This window comes from Pocillopora verrucosa, chromosome 11, assembly GCF_036669915.1.
Source record: "Pocillopora verrucosa isolate sample1 chromosome 11, ASM3666991v2, whole genome shotgun sequence".
In the NCBI taxonomy this organism is placed as follows: Eukaryota; Metazoa; Cnidaria; class Anthozoa; order Scleractinia; family Pocilloporidae; genus Pocillopora; species Pocillopora verrucosa.
In genome coordinates, this window is record NC_089322.1 from 4,685,885 (window position 1) to 4,706,605 (window position 20,721).

Here is a 20,721-nt window from a genome sequence, read left to right on the forward strand (position 1 = left end):
TAGAACTACAGTTTGCAATGTAAACCTTAGACTACTCAACAACTGTAGGCTTGATGGGGGAGGGGTAGGGAGCACCTCTACATTTGATCTAAGAGAGTTTGACTCAACAGCTTTAGGCTTGATGGGGGAGGGGTAGGGAGCACCTCTACATTTGACCCAATAGAGTTTTCCTTGCCCAACAGGATTTGGTAATCATTTTGGGCCTCACAAAGGGTATGAACCAAAGGGTATGTAGGTTCCTCATCCAGCGTCTTAAGCTGTTCGATGGAACTGTCGCTCTTATATACATAAAGTATAAGGATCTAGAAACTTCTCTAAAGAACTAAATTTAGTAGATTAACACGGTTTCTAAATTTGAACAATCACGTAAGTAATAGAACGTTCCAGAATGTTCTCTTTACTAGAAGGTCACGTCTAGATGACTTAGGATTCTAGAATACTCTATTAGAATGTTCTGGGACTTTACTTAGACAATTTTTCGTAACAGAAAGTAACTCCACTTTGCCAGGTGTTTCATACAAAAGACTGTGTTTTCATGTTCGGTTTCAATTTTGTCTCTTACCAATTTCCTTTTTTTTCTTTTTTTAACTTTGCATTTCAAATTTTTTATTTCTTCACTGTTACATAAAAGAACTTCTATCAGCCTTCCGTTATTTCCATATTCTGTTTACCTAGAAGTCATGATAATTGCATTATAAACCTGCAGGACTTGTCCATTTCATTTAAAATGTCAAAATGAAGTTGTGGAGTACTTGGAAACGTGTTGTTAAGAAAACAAAATGTCAAAGCTGTATTACTATATCCAAATAGAAAAATTGACTATCACAAGAAGATCACGGAATCATTAAATTCACATTTAATATTGATGATACAGATCTGTTCACAAAGGTTTCTGTGTGTCGGGCGGTGTTTTTCCATCAACAGAAAAGGGTTGGTTTAAATTTCTCTTCCTTTCTGATCTTTCTGTCTTGTTTGACTATTTTGTCTATAGGCAGGTAAGTTATATGTTTCATACGTTTACTGACTATACCTGATTTTGTCTCAAGATTCTCTTGACAGATGTTACTTCAAGTCGAGTACCGATTTATATTCGTCTTGTTCTTAGCGGGAAAGACAGCTGAAGGAGCCGAAAATGGTGTTTTCTTTCAAATCAAAGAAAACAAATTTTTCAGCTATGGAGAAGAAAGCCTTTTTTGGTCTAAAACGGATTCTCTGCTTTCCTGTTCTTTTTTGTGTGTGAGGGAAGCTTCCTGCAGAAGTGCAAACTTTCTGGAAAAAGCTGGACTTTGTTATCTTCTTCGCGACGAAATATTAACAAGTTCAGCAGCTGGGCGGCTTTTAGAGCAAGCTGGTTCTTTCTATTTAAAAAAGGTATTTTACATGTATTTTGTTTTACATGTTATAGTTTTCGGATGGCAACTTGCGATCATTTTAGCATTATTACGACCCGGCAAACCGTTGCTCGATCTTTCCCATCAGAGGGAAGAGTTTGCACAGCAAAACTGATTACTGTTACTATCATTTCAAAAAAACAAAAACCCTAACAAATTTAATTTCAGTTCAAGAAGACTACAAAAAAGACCAGAGCGTTTAATTCATAGCGCGCCGAAGTAATAAAAAAAGGGAAAGTATTGAAATGCATGAATATTCATGAAGAGCAGCATACTCAATGGAGATAAGTCTTAAAAAAAGGTATTCTGGTTTTATCAACTGAGTTGATAATGTTTATTTGCCGCCTTCAAGAGATATTAGACCTGACGTCTCGAGCCATGACCCTACTTGAGCTTTAGAAACTCAATGTTGGCCAATTTACATTATCAGTCGATGAAATAAAATTATCTTGTTATAAACTCCACCGACTCAACACCACCGCTTCTTTCCCCGTTTGGTTAAAAAATGGAGACGACAAGACCATTACCAGAAGTTCATTTCAAAATCAAGCTTATCATCCAAAGCATGAGCGTTCAAGAACTTCGTATGCAGGCATAAGGTATGGGTATTAACTAATATGTATTTTTTGACTCCAATGCAGGTTAACCTCCCAGGAATAACCAGTTCACCCCAAGGTGAGAGCGGAAGATTAGTGTTGAGATTGGTAACTAGGAGACTGATTTAAACTGCCATATTTAGCCCCTTATAGCCTATCGTTAGTATGCATATTCTCCATACCAGTCTATATACATTTCCTTGGGTGCTAACAAGGAGAATTTGTTTATCTATCAAGAGCTTCGTTAGTTGATGATCATTTGCTCTATTCTCGTGATTCTAATTCAGGGTTGATTTTGCGATGAAAAAATAGATGCCAGTCACTCTTAGGGGTCAAATGATAAATGAAAAGTTAAAGCAGCTATTTAACTTTCATACCGCAGACAAACACAACGCAAAAAAAACGGGAGTTAGGCATTGCATGGTTTTGAAATATCAAAATTGTGACATCGTAATATAAAGTTGGCAAAAATAAAAAATGTTAAAACTGAGTAAAACTTGTCCAAAATATCATTGAATTGTCAGGTTAATGAGCAAGTTAAGGAATAAAGATTAGATAACGAGTTAGAAACAGAGAACTGGTCTTTAATACAGAAATCTTTGTGAAATCCAGTTTTAATCATTAACAAACGTGTTCTCCATTTTTTCAAAACCTTGTGACCCATTAGGTCAACCCATTCCTTCGCACTCTGGTTCAACCCTACATTCAGTAGGACACTCGTGCCAGACCCTCCTCAGGAAGAATCCTACTTCAGACTCTGGTGTTTATTGGATTGATCCTTTTGGTGGATCTCAGGCCAACGCTTTCAAGGCTTACTGTGATATGGAGACTGATGGAGGAGGCTGGACACTAGTATGGAGCTATTCCTTTACTAATTACAGTCATTTTAACCATCACTCGAATGCGATCACTCCGAGGCCAAACTGGCCGGTGAGATCTGAAGTGGATGTTCCTATCTCCACAACTCCTCCATTAAATGAAACAGACTACAACGCCATGAACTTCTCACTCTGGAAACAACTTGGCAGACAGGTGCTCATTAAGAGCAACATAAACAACTGGCTGGTGTGTCATCCGGGAGATGGCAGCTTGGTTGATTGGCAGGTAGGGGACGTCAACTGCACGATGATTAAACAAGTGCCGGATGATCCGAGTAACACGTTGGTTCCTTCCCGTTTTGTTCCAAACAGCTATGGACCACTCTTCTCCTTGAGTTGGTCGTGGAATACCGTGTACTACTATTTTGATGGCTCTACCAAGAACCATTTTCCTACCCATGATCCTTCCGGAACAGATTCGCCCAACCAAATGAAAAATGTTGTAAATCCACATGGTAATATTTTTATTCGAGGCTTATAGCCAAGGCAGACTGTAACAAATTAGTTCTCACACACAGAACGTCCAAGGGCCGAATACTTTCTTTGTAAATATAAATACATTACCCAAGTGATAAGAATCGATGAAATGATCAGCTGTTTTATTTAATGTTGCACCAAATCTTGATATGCTTATAGCTGCGAAAAGGAAGAATCTTGCACCTAATCATGAAGCTGACGTTTTAAACATATTTTAGGGTTAGACGAGCACAAGGGAAGTGTTGGCTACGTTCATCATGTAAAATCAACTGATTATTTAACTGGATTCTCTTTTTAGAGCAATTTTCGATGGGTGCCGAAAGTAACCCAGGATTGCTTTGTTTGTTTACCGACGATTCCCCATAACCTGAGACTTGAGGAGAGGCTGTAAAGGGCTCGAATTACCTTGATCACGATTTTAGTTCTTCTGAACTTAGTATATTGTTTGTTAGTGCTAGTCCTTGTTCGCACCCTTTATCTCTTAGCCATCTTGTGGCGGAGCTCGCAGCGCGCAGCGAAGCCCCATACATATCAAAAATGGTTACTAAACTAATATCAAACTCGATTTTAAGGACTGTGTCTCGTTAGTGTAAGAACAAGTCGAAAGTTAAAACTATATTGCTTCCAGATTAAATGATACGAAGGAATTTAAAGAGAAGAGGAAATTCCTTCTCTTTAGTATTTAAAATGCGATATAGTTATTAAGGTAAACTAACCTATACATTGCTATTATCTATTGTAAGACTGTATGATAGTCTTGTTAGCTGCATAAGGGTAGCAAAAAATATCTGTGGTGCATGCAATGTTAAAATAGAAAGCTGATGTTGATGCAAAGGGTGACATTGAGAGTTGAGCTCAACCAAGTGAAATATGATTGTTCGAACTTTAAAACATCACCAAACATATATTACTATACGTATAAATAAAATAAAAAATAAAACGTAGAATATCAGTTTTAAAGGGCTGGTTCACAAATAACATATTAACTTATCCCTACAAATAGAAGCCTTTCTTTTCCATTTGCACTCAAAAAAGTACTTTTTCTTTACCAGGTGCTTCAAACTATAAAGATCTATAAAGATGTGTTTTTATATTCAGTTTTAATTTTATCTCCCACCAATTTTTTTTATCTTTACCTTTGCATTTCCAATTTTTGTTTTCTTCACTGAACTGTTACATAAAAGAGCTTATTGCAGCCTTTCCGGTATTTCCGTGATAATTGCATTATAAACCTGCAGGACTTGTGTTTTTCATTAAAATAAAGTATTAGAAAAGTATTGCTGAGAAAACAAAATGTTCAAGCTGTATTATTATACTAGAATAGAAAAATGGAATTTCAGATGAAGATCAGGAAGTCAATAAATTTATAATTGGTACTAAGGGTGCAAACTTATTCACAAATGTTTGAGTGTGTCGCGCGGTGTTTTTCATTGAAATCAAAGGACGGGTTAAAATTTCTCTCCCTTACTGTCTTGTCAGACTATTTTGTCTGTAGGTAGGTACTTTATATGTTCCATACATTTACTAATCATAACTTTGTGTTAAGATTCTCGCTCTCGGCAAGTCGAGTATCTATTTGCATTCGTCTTGTTATTGGCGGCAAAGACAACTGAAGGATCCGATATCGGCGTTTTCTTTCAAATCAAAGAAAACACTTTTTTCAGCTACGGCGAAAAAAGCCTCTTTTGGTCTGGAAAAACTGATTATTTGCTTTCCTGTTCGGCTTTGTGTGCGAGACAAGCTTCGTGCAGAAGTGCAAACTTTCTAGAAAACCCATAACTTTTTACCTTCTTCGCAGCGAAATGCAAACAAGTTCAGCAACTGGGTGGCTTTTACAGCGAGATGGCTCTTTCTATCTAACAAAGGTATTTGGCATTGATGACATGCCATGTTATTTGGTGACACCTTCCGATAATGTACACCTTATCACGAACAAGTTTAAGGGCCTTCCCGCAGTAGTAGACAAAACTAGAATTGTCCGGTTAAAATAAAAGGACAAATTTTTGTTTCATCTGTTGCATCCGCTTTAAAACTTTTAAGGCCGTCAAGCGCCCGATGTATTTATAGAACCAGCCAAAGGATTTCACCTCCAATCCGCACTTGTAAAATGTTTATGATGATAGAAAATTTGTCAAATTAAACAACTTTTTCCCCAGTGCGGAATGGCCCTAATTTTCTTTCCTAGCTACAGTGCGAAGGAGATTTTTTGATAGCGATAAAGATAACTGCTACGACCAAATCATGAAACAATAACTCCACAAACTTTTTGATTCAGCTCACCAAATCTACGCACGAGACTCGATCGGTCGTTTACACTAATTTGCGTTCTAATATTGATTCCTTGTTTAATGCTCATAACTAAATTTAGGTCGCCAGCTCTAACTTCCGTTACAGGGCTAAAGCACACATAGAGGATACTTTGCTCGACTCACTTTCAATGATGAAATTGTTTTTCTAATTTTAAACTATATGATGGTAAAGTAAAACACTTCTCCATCCCCTGGTTCTGACCAGCACTTACCTAACAGTAACCTCACGCCATACTCTCCTCAAACAATTTCCAAGGACGTCCTCGAGTGTTTATTGGATTGATCCTGATGGTGGATCCCAGGTCAACGATTTTAAGGCTTACTGTGACATGGATAATAATGGCGGGGGCTGGACACTAGTATGGAGCTATTCCTTTACTAACTACAGTCATTTTAGAGATGACTCAAATGCGATCAGTCTAATACCAAATTGGCCGGTTACGAATAAGGTGAATGTTCGTATCTCCACAACTCCTCCGTTAAATGAACAGACAAATCTTCAGACTCTGGAAACAACTCGGTAGACAGATCCTCATCAAGAGCAGCATAAACAACTGGCTGGTGTGTCATCCGGTAACTGGCAGCTTGGTTGATTTGCAGAAAGGTAACGTCAACTGTACGATCACCAAATACGTGCATTACGTGACAGACCCTAGTAAATCATCTTCGGCGCCTTCCAAGTTTTACCAAGCACCAACTATGGACCAATGTTCTATTCGAGTGGGCGCTGGAACGGCACCTTTTATTATTTCAATAGTTACACAGGCAAACATTGGCTTACCCATGATCCTTGTGGAAGAAATAGGCTCAACCAAAAGAAAAACGTTCTTGATCCAAACGGTAACATTTTATTCGAGCCGAGTAGCAGATAGACAATAACAAACCTTTACACACGTATCTTCCAGAGCTAGTTAACTTATCTCCACAAAATCATTACATTACTTTGAAAAAGTGTGGCGAGAATCATCTGGAGAACCTAGAGGGTCTTATACTGATAGAACTCTAAATTCCTCTATCGTATTTACTGAGAAAAAACCCACCAGAAGGGAGAATTTAGGACCAGATTTTGGAGGCTGAAGCTTGATTCACTCTCGTAAGATAAGAACAAGGAAAGCAACAGTTATACTCGTCATGTGAAGTCGGGGAATTATCCTTCAGAATTTTGCTTTCCAATGGAGTTTTAGAGAATTCAAATCACTTCACAAAACTCTGACTTAATGAGGTGCTAGTCACTATTACAGAGACTTCGTAATTTTTTTAAAATTTGTTTTTGTATGCCTTTTTCTTCTTTGTTTTTGTACAACAAAATTTAAGTTCTTGATGTTTTTAATAATAACTCCCTTTACCGATATTGCTTACAAAACTTGTGCCAGCCACTAAATTAGTTAGTTGCAATCAGCTAGAGAAATTTTTAGAATGAAATGAATAAATAAGGTTCACTTAAGGAAGCCTGGATCAATTACCACATTAGATAATTGACGTCACAGCTTTTTATATATTTAAGGCGCAAAATAATGGGTTTAGTAACGAGCATTACTTAATAGTAAAAACATATTTTCCCAGTAACAAAGTTTCAAAACGGTATACAGCTTGGTTCTAAAGGGTGCAAACGTTTCCTAGACACTTCATTTTCTTTTCTACTATATGTTGAAACTTAGTTTGCCCTCTAGCCTAACTACCTTCGAAATGCTAATAAAAACAACTTGTATTTCATGTTAAGACCATAGTGTTTGCTTTTCCTTATTCTGCATTTATAAACCGTAATTGATATATTTCAGGAGCTTTCCAAAGCCACTTTGGGTTTTTTTGGCAATTGAGTACAGCTACCTGACCAAATAAATTCTCGTTAGATTGTGGATATCATTACAGGTGTTTTTGCCTTTTATGATTGTTTTCTGTAACTCATTCCTTAAAAAGGCAAATTAAAGCTGATCTTTACCTCAAGGTTTTGAATCACGCATTCTGAACTTCTGAACACTCAGTCTCATTTCCAAAAAAACTCGCACACCCATACCTTGTCCGATCCCCGAATGAATGATAAGTATTAACAAATAAAACAGAGCATAAAATCCTTTTAGATTGTACTCGAACATGAGGGGACGCAAATCGTCTGTACTGTAAGTATCCCAGAGAGTCCCCTACATTTTCTTAGACTTTTAGTCTAAGAAAATGTATGGGGACTGTAAGGTGTCATAATCCTGTTGCTGCTGACATCGATGTGACAGATAATTGCTTTTGCACTGTTTTCTTTGCAGGCTTATACTTGTCATCAAGGTTCAATAAGACGGCTATCATTTTTCACAAGAATAATGAAGTTTTCGTAAATTGTGAGATCGGATGGGATTAAAATGGGATTAAATCACCTACAGAGCTTGATATGTACTTACAGTGCAGACGATTTGCGTCCCCTCATGATTACGTTTGTTTTTGTTTGAGAAACAAAACTCGATAAAATCATGAGGAGTAAAGATGTGCTCCTGTATCAATATGCCTAAGAGCACTCAACAGACAAAAAGGGAGAGACCTTGTGGTAAACGACAAGCTATCTTTAATGGCCGGAAGAACAACCTTTTCCAACATCCGGGAATCTCTGAATACGGGTTTGACAAATTAGGGCATGTCACGCAATATGTTACAGCTCCCAATGTTACTTTTCTCATCGATGATGGCTTTAAAATTTGTAAGTGACGTCTCTTCAAATTGTTGCAATATATTAAGTAATAATCCAACAGAGTTCTCTTCCTTTGATTGTTCTCCGTTATGTCATTATATCATTTTAATTTCCTTTCTTGCAGATCTTTGCTTGGGACATATTTGCTCTCATAAGGGCTTTTTCGGTAACACCAAAGATATCCGCCAAAGAAGATCAGGGCATGTTCTTGCGCATAGAAGAAAACGGTTTTTTTGACAATGAAAATGCTCTTCAAGGTGAAAAGGTTGACTCTACATTGACCTGTGCTCAAATGTGTCGCAGAGCAGCTGCTTGCAAAGGAGCAAACTTCCTGGCGAACAAAGACTTGCTTTTTGGCGAAGGAAAACAAGCAAGAAAGTTGGAGAGATTTGTAAAATGAGATGGTTCCTTCCATGTAAAAAAGGTGTTTCATAGAGTTTTGTATATTTTGCCGTTACCATTTTGTGTTACCATTTCTTTATTATTCAGTGCGATCACAAATGAATAAAACTTTCTTTGAGAGCTAGATATTTTAGGTAATGCTATGCTGTTGTTGTTTTTCATTTTATTGTTTTCTTTCACATGTTTATGTTTCAATTTGGTTTTCATAATCTTTTTCCTAAAGCTCGACTGGAAATTTTATGTTTTAATGTCGGAAATGCTTTATAGCCGGAAAACCTAATCAATAAAAGACATTTGTCGCCATGTTCTATCGTATCCGTTTCGTAAATGTTCGTTTCTCCTTCTCATTTATTTACTTTTAAATTTTAGAAAAGAAAATTGCACCTGTCGCTTTTATCTGTTTGTACCCGTTCAGGTTGTCTAGATAAAAAACTAATTTAAATGACCCGTGATAAAATTCCACAAGCTAAAAGTTAAGAAACTTATTAGATAAAAAAACCCAGAGTTAAAAAATATGACAAAAATTAAACTTCGTCTTGGTTTACTTCACGGGTTGTCTCTCCAGGAATATCTGGCCCACGAGGTATGTAAACATATTCTGTGTCCACCATGTCTTCCTTGTACTCAGAAGGGCTCCGTAATTAAGACCAATTCTTTGAATAGAAGCAAAACTGTTCGGAAGAACTGATTGTCCCACACCTTTTAGTGCACTCCAAGGAAAAATGTACGCAAGGAAAATTAGTTGACCCCACTCCAACATAATAGCACCCCTTGGCTCAAGTCAGCATTTAGTAGTACTGTGAGCAAGACTCTCCTCAACTAATGTCCCACTACAACATCGGGTGCTTATTGAATTGGTCCTCAAAGTTCTCTGTGACATGGACACTGATGGGGGAGGTTGAACTTCAACGGTAAGGAGTTATTCCTTCCCTATATCATTAATTAGACTAATTTTTATGATGGTTCAAATGCACATCACCCCGAAACTGAAAAGAGGTGACACTAGTCAAATTTTTAAACCGATTGGTACTAGATTGAATTATCGATAAATAGCCCAACCGTTGAACAAGCTAGGGAGTAAATCCTACTTCTGATCATCAAACGTGTTGCTATCCTCTTTCCGAAACTTCTGTGACCCTATAAGTCAAACCATTCCTTTGCACTCTGGTTCAACCCAGCATTCAGTAGGGCAGACCCTCCTTAAGAAGAATCCCTCTTCAAACTCCGGTCTATTGGATTGACCCTTTTGGTGGATCTCAGCTCAACGCTTTCAAGGCTTGCTGTGATATGGAGACTGATGGAGGAGGCTGGACACTAGTATGGAGTTATTCCTTTACTAATTACGGTTATTTTGACGATAAATCGAATGCGATCACCCCGAGGCCAAATTGGCCGGTGAGATCTGAAGTGGATGTTCCCATCGCCACAACTCCTCCATTAAATGAAACAGACTACAACGCCATGAACTTCTCACTACGGAAACAACTCGGCAGACAAGTTCTCATCAAGAGCAACATAAAGAACTGGCTGGTTTGTCATCCGGGAAATGGCAGTTTGGTTGATTGGCAGGAAGGTGATGTCATCAAACAAGTGACTGACCCAATTCAAGGGGTGGTCCCTCTAAGTTTTCAACTGACCAACAAAATCGGTATGGACCGCTATTCTATGTGAGTGAGCACTTGCCCAGCTTTTATTACTATTTTGACGGTTACACAGGAAAGCATTGGCCTACCCATGATCCTCTGAGGAAAAATGGGTCCAACCAAAAGAAAAATGTTGTTGATCCACATGGTAACATTTTTATTCGAGCCGAGTAGCAAAGACAGTAAAAAACTCCTACATACATATATCTTTTAGAGGTGATTGAATTTTTAAAATCATTGCATTACTGGTGTGCCATCCGAGAACTGACAGCTTGGTTGATTGAAAGGGAAGGTGACATCAGCCGTCAGATCATAAAACACGTGACTGACAGGTACAAAGATACACCGGCATCTTCACGTTTTGAACGAATAGTAAGCTGGATCGATTTTTTAAACCGTTTACCTGTACTATTATTTTAATGGTTCTACAGGGCGTAACTGGCCTGTCCATAAACCATATGGACAAAACAGACTCAACCATTTAAATGGTGTCGCTAAGCCTTATGGGAACATTTCATTTGCTAGTTTATGAAAGTTAGTTGTTCTCTGATGAGCACCTGTTCCCGTTATCCGTATATTTCTTATAGCATATTAACTTAGGGAAGGGTATACAAAACACTTATAAGAAAAATTCAAGTGAAACGAATTCATATTGTTTGATTAGTTTTTCTTGCTAAAACAGCTGGTAAAGAAACAGAGAGTGCCCAACTCCTCACGAATTCACTGGGCCTCTAAAATATAATTTTTATCGACTTCAAGTGCTAAAATTATTCCATTTACGCAGGAGCCCATCACTTATTCCCATATTCTGTTTACCCAGAAGTCAAGTCATGATAGTTGCAGTATAAACCTGCAGGACTTGTGCATGTCATTTAAAATGTTAAAATAGAGTTGTGGAGTAATTGGAAACGTGTTGTTAAGAAAAAAATGTAAAAGCTGTATTACTATATGCAAATTGAAAAATAGACTGTCAAGCGAAGATCACAGAATCATTAAATTGACAATTTATATAACAATACAGATCTGTTCACAAAGGTTTCTGTGTGTCGGGAGGTGTTTTTCCATCAACGGAAAAGGGTGGGTTTAAATTTCTCTTTCTTTCTAATCTTTCTGTCTTGTTCGACTATTTTGTCTATAGGCAGGTAATTAATATGTTTCATACCTTTACTAACTATAAATTTTGTCTCAAGATTCTCTTGACAGATGTTACTTCAAGTCGACTACCGATTTGCATTCGTCTTGTTCTTAGCGGCAAAGACAACCGACGGAGCCGAAAATAGTGTTTTCTTTCAAATCGAAGAAAATAAAATTTTCAGCTATGGAGAAGAAAGCCTTTTGTGGTCTGGAACGGGTTCTTTGCTTTCCTGCTCTGTTTTGTTCATGAGGCAAGCTTCTTGCAGCGGTGCAAACTTTCTGGAAAAAGCTGAACTTTGTTATCTTCTTCGCGACGAAATGCAAACAAGTTCAGCAACTGGGCGGCTTTTACAGCGAGATGGCTCTTTCTATTTAAAAAAGGTATTTCACATTAATTTTTTTACATGTTATAGTTTTCGGATGACAACTTGCGATCATTTTAGCATCATCACGACCCAGAAAACCGTTGGCCGATTTTTCCCATCAGAGGGAAGACTTTTCACGGCAAAATTGATTACTTTTACCATCATTTCAAGAGAAAAAAACTCTAACAAGTTTAATTTCAGTTCAAGAAAACTACGAAAAAGACCAGAGCGTTTAATTAAAAGCGCGCGGAAGTAATAAAAAGGGGAAAGTTTTGAAACGCATAAATATTCATGAAAAGCAGCATAATCAATGGAGATACGCCTTAAAAAAATAGATATTTTAGTTTTATCGACTGAGTTGATAATGTTAAGAGGCGATCTCTGTAAGAGCGGTCCAGGGCATTTCGCATCGGAAAAAAGTTTTCCCTCAAACTTTTCCCAATAAACTATCTTTGGTTACAAGTAAATAAAACCACATTAGTTTCTGGAAATACGTTAACATAAAATTCTTAGAGCTCTCATAAGTCAAAGCTGCAAAAGGCCCTTTTTTGACATCTTGCGACATCGAAAATTTCAAAAGTTGAATAGCTCGGTCCTCGTATCACACCGCATGCAGCAAAAAATATTTTTTATTCTTAAAGTGTGTGATATATAAGGTGTATAAAATGCATTTCAATTTTGATATTCGTTTATTCAGAGGCTCGTCAAAATTTATTTAAAAACACTCGTTGAACAGCTTTCTGAAATTGGTTAAAAGTACTCTTTCTTTCTTGGTTGATATTGCTCAAGTCCAGACCAGACCATTAAAAACGCCGCTTGATTTCTGCTAATAAGATGTTTGGCTGCAGAAAAATATAAAAACATCTTGCACTTATTGATTTTCTTCGCCGAGGTGACTTCAAGCTTTTAGCGATATTGCTAGCGTGACAGCCGATTATGCAAATTAGTCCATTGAGCAAACTCCGACCGTTTTATATGAGTAGCTCAATAAATCTTAGATTTTAACCATTTTAAGTAGAAAATACAGTAGGACAGAGCTTTAAAACCACACTGATTAATACTTTAAGCTTTTCAAAAGGCCAAAATTTGACAATTTTTAATATCTCGTGACGAAAGACGTCAACAACAACATATCGAATATCATAATTTGATTAGCGCTCGCGAACTTATTTAAAAATTTGGCTTCTGTTATTTCACATTTGAGTTCTGATGGCTTACGCTATTCAATCCTGTATGAATATTTCAAAACCAAACTACAGGATTCTATTTAGTGTAACCGGCGATAACAGCACACACAGAAATACACCATGACCATTGACTCTGTCACGTAAACGGACAAACTGTGTAATTGTCCTGAATACTTCTCATGTCTAAATAAAGCAGCGATTGCTCGGATTTCTAGCTGAAAGGGAAAAAAAATGATATTTGGTCGTCACGCCTGTCTGCATAACAGTCCCTTCTCATAAGTTTGAAGAGTTCTTGTGAAAAAGGATATCGCATTTGCATAATTAACGGGTGGACGTCATAACTAGATTGCATAACATCTGCACTCCGAAATCATTTCCTCCATTTTTGCAAGAGGTGCTGCATTTGTATCTTGCATTTGGAATGCGAGCTCAAAATGTTTGCACATGTCTCTTAGCATCTTGACTTTGAGGCTAGGCAACCTTGCTTCTCTTGCCACGAGCACACGTCATAGATATCAAACATGATTGGATGTTTCAATCCTATCTCATCCATTACTGTGTTCCTCGCCTCTCTCTGAAACCTACCCAACTGCATTGTGTACTCAGAAATAGCGCCTTTTACTCCTTCAAAAATACTCTTCAGCTGCTCACAATCCTCACACCTCACGTTGTGACTGTGACTGCATACTTTCTGAACGTCAGTGTTACCAGCATGACTCAGTGCAAAGACCCTAGAGTGATCGGTACATTTTCTATCTTCCGCTTCGTAGCGATTACGGTATGTAGTCTTCAAATACAACTTGCTCTCCTAAAGCCTCTTCCCAACTTCTTTACCCTAGTCCTTTTCTGCTCCCACGCTTTCCAATTCGTCTATAATTTGGAGAAAAATCTTTGAAACCATCCGCTCCCTCAGCTGCAGTATTGTCTAAACCTCTATAGAACGCCATACATCTTAGAAATGGCCTTTGAGATTTGCAAATTGACAGAATACCGGCTCTTTACCCATTTGGAATCGCTACCAGGGTGTGTCGGATACTGGCACGCTGAACTTTGGCGCCAGAACTTCCCATAAGTGTGCCTATGCTTTGCGCAGACCCACATTTTGCCATAACTGAGTCTTCTACATCGAACAGGCCAGCCCTTGCAAAGATAAGCTCTCCTTCTGTGAAACTCTCTTTTAACAAATGGATTAAGCAGAGATGACTCTTTATTGAGTCAGTACTCTGAGGCAAGTTAAACAAACCGGAAACTCCTCGTCAGTCTCCGAACGAAGTTTCTGAGGAACGCGACTGAAAACAGGACTTCTTGTGGCGAATACCGTTTCAAGGATTTTTTTTTTATTAATCCCAAGCAAACCAGTACCGAAAGAGACATATGAATTACAGCTAATAAAATTACACGCTTTACGATATAAATATAGCTAATTTTTGGAAAAATGAGATGAGACGTAACGTAATAATTTATTTCCTCAAAAATCGCGGGGTCCTTTTCCAAAAGAACTCTCTAGAGTTCTGAATAGAAACTTTCATAAAGACCGGTGTGCAGGCAAAATTTCTCTTATTTCTGCCGACCAGAATTCTGATCCAAAAGGCGATGTTATCGCTGCTTTATTACGAAGGGAGAAGCAATTCAGGATAATTACACAATTGAATTATGTGACAGTGGTCACGGTGTATTTCAGTGTGTGCTGTTATCGCCGGTTACACCAAATAGAATCCTGTAGTTTGGTTTTGAAATATTCATACAGGTTTTAATAGCGTAAGCTGTCAGAACTCAAATATGAAATAACAGAAGCCAAATTATTTAAAAGGGGTTTGCGAGCGCCAATCAAATTATGACATACGATATGTTGTTGTTGACGTCTTTCGTCACGACATAATAAAATTTGTCAAAATTTTGGCCTTTTAAAATGTTTAAGGTATTAATTGGTGTGGTCTTAATGCTTTTCCACTATATTTCCTATTTTATTTTCTACTTATAATGGTCAAAAGCTAAGATTTATTCAGCTACTCACATAAAACGGTCGGAGTTTGCTCAATGAACTAATTTGCATAATCGGCTGTCACGCTAGCAATATCGCTAAAAGCTTGAAGTCACCTCGGCGAAGAAAATCAATAAGTGCAAGATGTTTTTATATTTTTCTGCAGCCAAACATCTTATTAGCAGAAATCAAGCGGCGTTTTTAATGGTCTGGTCTGGACTTGAGCAATATCAACCAAGAAAGAAAGAGTACTTTTAACCAATTTCAGAAAGCTGTTCAACGAGTGTTTTTAAATAAATTTTGACGAGCCTCTGAATAAACGAATATCAAAATTGAAATGCATTTTATACACCTTATATATCACACACTTTAAGAATAAAAAATATTTTTTGCTGCATGCGGTGTGATACGAGGACCGAGCTATTCAACTTTTGAAATTTTCGATGTCGCAAGATGTCAAAAAAGGGCCTTTTGCAGCTTTGACTTTTGACAGCTCTAAAAAAATTTATGTTAACGTATTTCCAGAAACTAATGTGGTTTTATTTACTTGTAACCAAAGATAGTTTATTGGGAAAAGTTTGAGGGAAAACTTTTTTTGGATGCGAAATGCCCTGAACCGCTCTTACAGAGATCGCCTCTTAATTGGCTGCCTTGAAGAGATTTTAGAGCTGAAGTCTCGAGCCATGACCAATTTACATTATCAGTTGATAAATTCAAATTGTCTTGTTATAAACCCTACCGACTTAACCCCACCGCTTCTTACTAAACTTATCCCCTTTAGTTGACAAATGGAGACGAAAATACCAATAACCAGAGGTTCATTTAAAAATCAAGTTTATCATCCAAAACACATAAAACGTTTTGTTATAAGCGGAAGCTACCAACAACTAACAACACACAGTTACTAACCAAGAAGCCTTCAAGAATTTCGTATGCATGCGCATAGGCATGCATACATGAGTTATGGGTATCAACTGATATGTATTGTTTGACTCCAATGCAGGTTTACCTCCCAGGAATAACAACTTCAACCCAAGGTGAGAGCGGAATATAAGTGTTGAGATTGGTAACTAGGAAACTGATATAAACTGCCATATTTAACCCTCCATAGCCTATCGTTAGTATGCATATTCTCCATACCAGTCTCTATACATTTCCTAGGGTACTAACAAAGAGAATTTGTTTATCTATATCTATATCTATCAAGAGCTTTGTTAGTTGATGATTATTTCCTTTATTCTCGTGATTCTGATTCAGGGTTGATTTTGCGATGAAAAATAGATACCAGTCACTCTTAGGGGTCAAATGATTAATGAAATGTTGAAAGCAGCTATTCAACTTTCATACCGCAGACAAACACGATGCAAAAAACGGGAGTTAGGCATTGCATGGTTTTGAAATATCAAAATTGTGACATCGTAATATAAAGTTGGCAAACATCAAAAATGTTAAAACTGAATAAAACTTGTCTAAAATATCGTCGAATTGTCAGGTCGATGAGCACCTTAGGGAATAAGGAGTAGATGATGAGTTGGAAACAGAGAACTGGTCTTCAATACAGAAACCCAGTTTTCAATCATTTAAAAACGTGTTCTCCATTTTTTTCAAAACCTTGTAACCCTATAGATCAAACCATTCCTTCGCACTCAGGTTCAAACAAGCATTCAGTAGTAGGTCACTCGTGCCAGACCCTCCTCAGGAAGAATCCTACTTCAAACTCTGGTGTTTATTGGATTGATCCTTCTGGTGGATCTCGGGCCAACGCTTTCAAGGCTTACTGTGATATGGAGACTGATGGAGGAGGCTGGACACTAGTATGGAGCTATTCCTTCACTAATTACGGTCATTTTAACCATCACTCGAATGCGATCACTCCGAGGCCAAATTGGCCGGTGAGACCTGAAGTAGATGTTCCTATCTCCACAACTCCTCCATTAAATGAAACAGACTACAACGCCATGAACTTCTCACTCTGGAAACAACTCGGCAGACAGGTGCTCATTAAGAGCAACATAAACAACTGGCTGGTGTGTCATCCGGGAAATGGCAGCTTGGTTGATTGGCAGGAAGGTGATGTCAACTGTACTATCATCAAACAGGTGACTGATCCAAGTCACGAGGTGGTCCCTTCCAAATTTTCAACACTCCAATATTGGTATGGACCGCTGTTCTCTTCGAGTGAGTCCCCGCCTAACTTGTATTACTATTTTGACGGTTACACAGGATGGAATTGGCCTACCCATGATCCTCTGGGAAAAGATAAGCCCAACCAAAAGAAAAATGTTCCTGATCCACATGGCAACATTTTTATTCGAGCCGAGTAGCAAAGACATAATAACAAACTCTTGCACACAAATACTTCAAGAGGTGATTAAATTCTTAAAACTTGATTTCATTACCCGGAAAATCATTACATTACCTGGCAAACAAATGACGAAAATCAATCAACGTATCAGCTAGATGGTGTTATTCTGATAGAACTTTTAACTCCTAGCAATACTTTTTCACTGAAAACAAGTTGGACTGGAAAGAAGAATTTCGGATCAGATTTTAGAAGCTAAAGGTTCACGCTTGATTCGCTCCTATGAGATGAGCACGAGCGAGATCTCCTACTTTGCGGAACACTCTATAGAGAACATGCGCCAATTGGTAACGCAATAAAAAATGTGTAACGCAAAACAACATTTAGTTTTCTGAAAGACAGTACAGTTAACACTCTAAACGTTAAAACTGATGTTAATCTGCACAGGATATCTATTACACAATCACTTCATTAAACATGTTTAGAACTACAGTTTGCGATGTAAACCTCAGATTACTAAACAGCTGTAGACTTGATGGGGGAGGGGTAAGGAGCACCTCTACATTTGACCTAATAGAGTTTGCCCTAACGACAGCTTTAGGCTTGATGGGGGAGGGGTAGGGAGCACCTCTTCATATGACCTAATAGAGTTTGCCCTGCCTAATAGGATTTGGTAATCATTTCGGGCTTTACAAAGGGTATGAAAAAAAACAAACATTGGTTCCAACCTAACTAAATATATACCCAGTGTGAATCCTTCTTTTCGTTCTTATCTTGGTGATAATAACCATCCTTCCATTAACTTAAAGCCCACCACAGCTAGTGAACTGGAAAGCATTTGTGGCATGTTCGCTTCAGAGAAGGCTCCTGGCTATGACAGTATCCCAATGCATGTCACTAAGTATTCATTTCACCTTATTTCTGCTCCATTGGCAGATATTATTAATCTATCTCTGCTAAAAGGCATTTTCCCGGACAAACTTAAAATCGCCACAATTATTCCCATCTTCAAAGCAGAGGATCCAAACTTTTTTGTAAACTACAGACATATTTCTATGTTGTCTAATTTTTCCAAATTTTTCGAAAAAGTCATATGCAATCGCTCAGTAGAATTTGCTGAAAAAAAAACGATATACTTTACCGCTGTCAGTTTGGATTTCGCAAAAATCACTCAACATCGTACGCACTAATTCATTTGGTAAATAAAATAGCTTCTGCAATCGACCAACACGAAACAACGGTGGGTGTTTTCCGAGATCTTTCCAAAGTATTTGACACTCTCGACCATCAAATCTTGTTTGCCAAATTGGAGCACAATTATATGCGTGACGCGGCTCTGCAGTGGTTTAAAAGCTACTTTTCTTGCCGCCAGCAATTTGTCCAATTCAATCAAGCTTGCTCTCCAGTGCAAACCATCAAGTGTGGTGTGCCTCAAGGTTCGAGTTTAGGCCCTCTATTGTTCATTCTATACATAAATGAGCTCCCTAATGCCTCTGAATTAACAGACCCTCTGCTTTTCGCTGATGACACCAGTATCCTTTATTCTCACTCAAACCCAAATTGCTTAGAATCCTTACTTAATGATGAACTCCAAAATATTGATGTTTGGCTAAAATGCAATAAGCTCTCAGTTAATCTAAAGAAAACTAACTAGGTAATTTTAAACCCAGACAGAAGACATTTAACTCCAGCATTTCTCTCTCCTTTGGAAGTAAACCCCTACAACAATCTAACATAACTAAATTCTTTGGGGTCTATATTGATGATCATCCCACCTGAAAACACCATATCAGCTATGTATGTAAACAAATCGCTAAATCAATAGGTATTATGTTCAGGTCTCGCTTTTTCCTATCCTCTACAACCAAACTCACTTTTTACTACACCTTAATTTATCCTTATATCGTCTATTGTAACTGCGACTGGTCGTCCACATACGTATCTAACTTAAACAGAATTTATTACTTGCAAAAGCGAGCTGTGCGGGCTATCACCAACTCAGACTATCGAACCCATTCCGCTCCTTTATTCTCCAAACTACGAATTTCATATATTTCCAAGTCAATACGCTTGAAATCGCCAAATTCATGTTTTATTATAGAAATAACTTATTGCCTCCATTGCTTCCTCAATCTTTTTGTAACGAATAGTCAAGTTCACAACTATGGTACCAGAACAGCCAGTAATTGTCGAACGCATTTGTGCCATACAAATCTCAAGCAATTTACAATTCTCTACCAAGGTCCTAACATTTGGAACTCTCTTCCTGTTTCAGTCACTCGTTCGACAAACCTTCTTAGTTTTAAGACGAAAATGTAAGAGTTTTTACTTAAATAATCACTGAATTGGCCTAGCCGCACATTCGCAGCACTTTTTTATTTCCTTGATTTATTAATGTAAGTGAAGTGGCTCTCCCATAAGCCCGGTGGCTTCCTGGGTCTCCTCGCCTTCCAGCTATAACTGCTGTAAATAAGTTTTTTGTATTGTGTAAATAAGGCAAATGAAAGATGATGTTGATGATGATGATGAATCAAAGAGTATGTAGGTTCTTCATCCAGCGTATTAAGCAGCCTGGATGAGTTGCTGTATCACGAGTCTAAACTGATTTGTTTTCTGTACCAAAAGGCTTAATGACACTATCGAAAGAACATAGAACACCAAAGGTAAGTGAACATTACTTATCTGACCCCGGCCTAAAAACATATTTAAGGAATCAAAGGTGCAAAAAATGCGTGAGAGACATTTTAGTTCGAGCTTGAAAAGGTCATTAGGAAAATTCAGCTTTATCGGAGCATACTTGCCTAACCAACCATACAATTGGGTGGGATAATTCTAAAATTATCACTACTAATCGGCGTTACCACCAGCGCCTTTGTTTGGAGGCTTGGCACATTAACTCCGCCCACGCTCCTTTAAATCGTGACGATGGCGGTCTGCTTCCTGACGCCTATTTACACCTCGTCAGAAAAAAAAAAGGCCGCTAATTAGTGATCATATAAAAGGACCTCTTGTTGCAGCGTTTAGATCACCCCTGATGAAGGCACTAGACAGGAGTGTCGAAACGTTGGGTCTATGAATTGTAACTTCTTCGGTTACATTCATTAAATCTGCAAACCAGTGTAGCTTCAAACTATGTCTGATTGTCCACCTGGTTGCCGTGTGAACTTTAATATACATATTACTAAATTTAATAAATGCAAGGAATAAAGTTAAAGTATAGCATTAGATTGAAAGGATTACTTAATGAATAGCTGATGATATTTCAATATATTTTAACATAGTAAACGAAATTTCGAGCATTATAAAACATTATTTCTGCGAATATATTCGGCTGAATTTGACTTAAAATTCAAAATGTCTACCTCTGACATGAGGCTGTTCCATC

The 20,721-nt window shown here is 37.8% G+C and overlaps 1 protein-coding gene across 2 annotated transcripts; it reads left to right on the forward strand.

Annotated features, from left to right (window-relative positions):
- The first annotated feature begins 11,377 nt into the window (after positions 1-11,377).
- On the forward strand, positions 11,378-17,791 carry LOC136276949 (uncharacterized). Of its 2 annotated transcripts, none has more exons than XM_066158473.1 (4): positions 11,378-11,444; positions 11,558-11,882; positions 16,038-16,071; positions 16,661-17,791. In XM_066158473.1, exons 2-4 carry the CDS (start codon positions 11,571-11,573, stop codon positions 17,356-17,358), a joined length of 1,044 nt encoding a protein of 347 aa, XP_066014570.1. In that variant the 5' UTR covers positions 11,378-11,444; positions 11,558-11,570; the 3' UTR covers positions 17,359-17,791. The 2 variants fall into 2 exon arrangements, with proteins under 2 accessions (XP_066014570.1, XP_066014571.1); XM_066158474.1 differs by having other exon boundaries at positions 16,685-17,791.
- Positions 17,792-20,721: the final 2,930 nt, after the last annotated feature.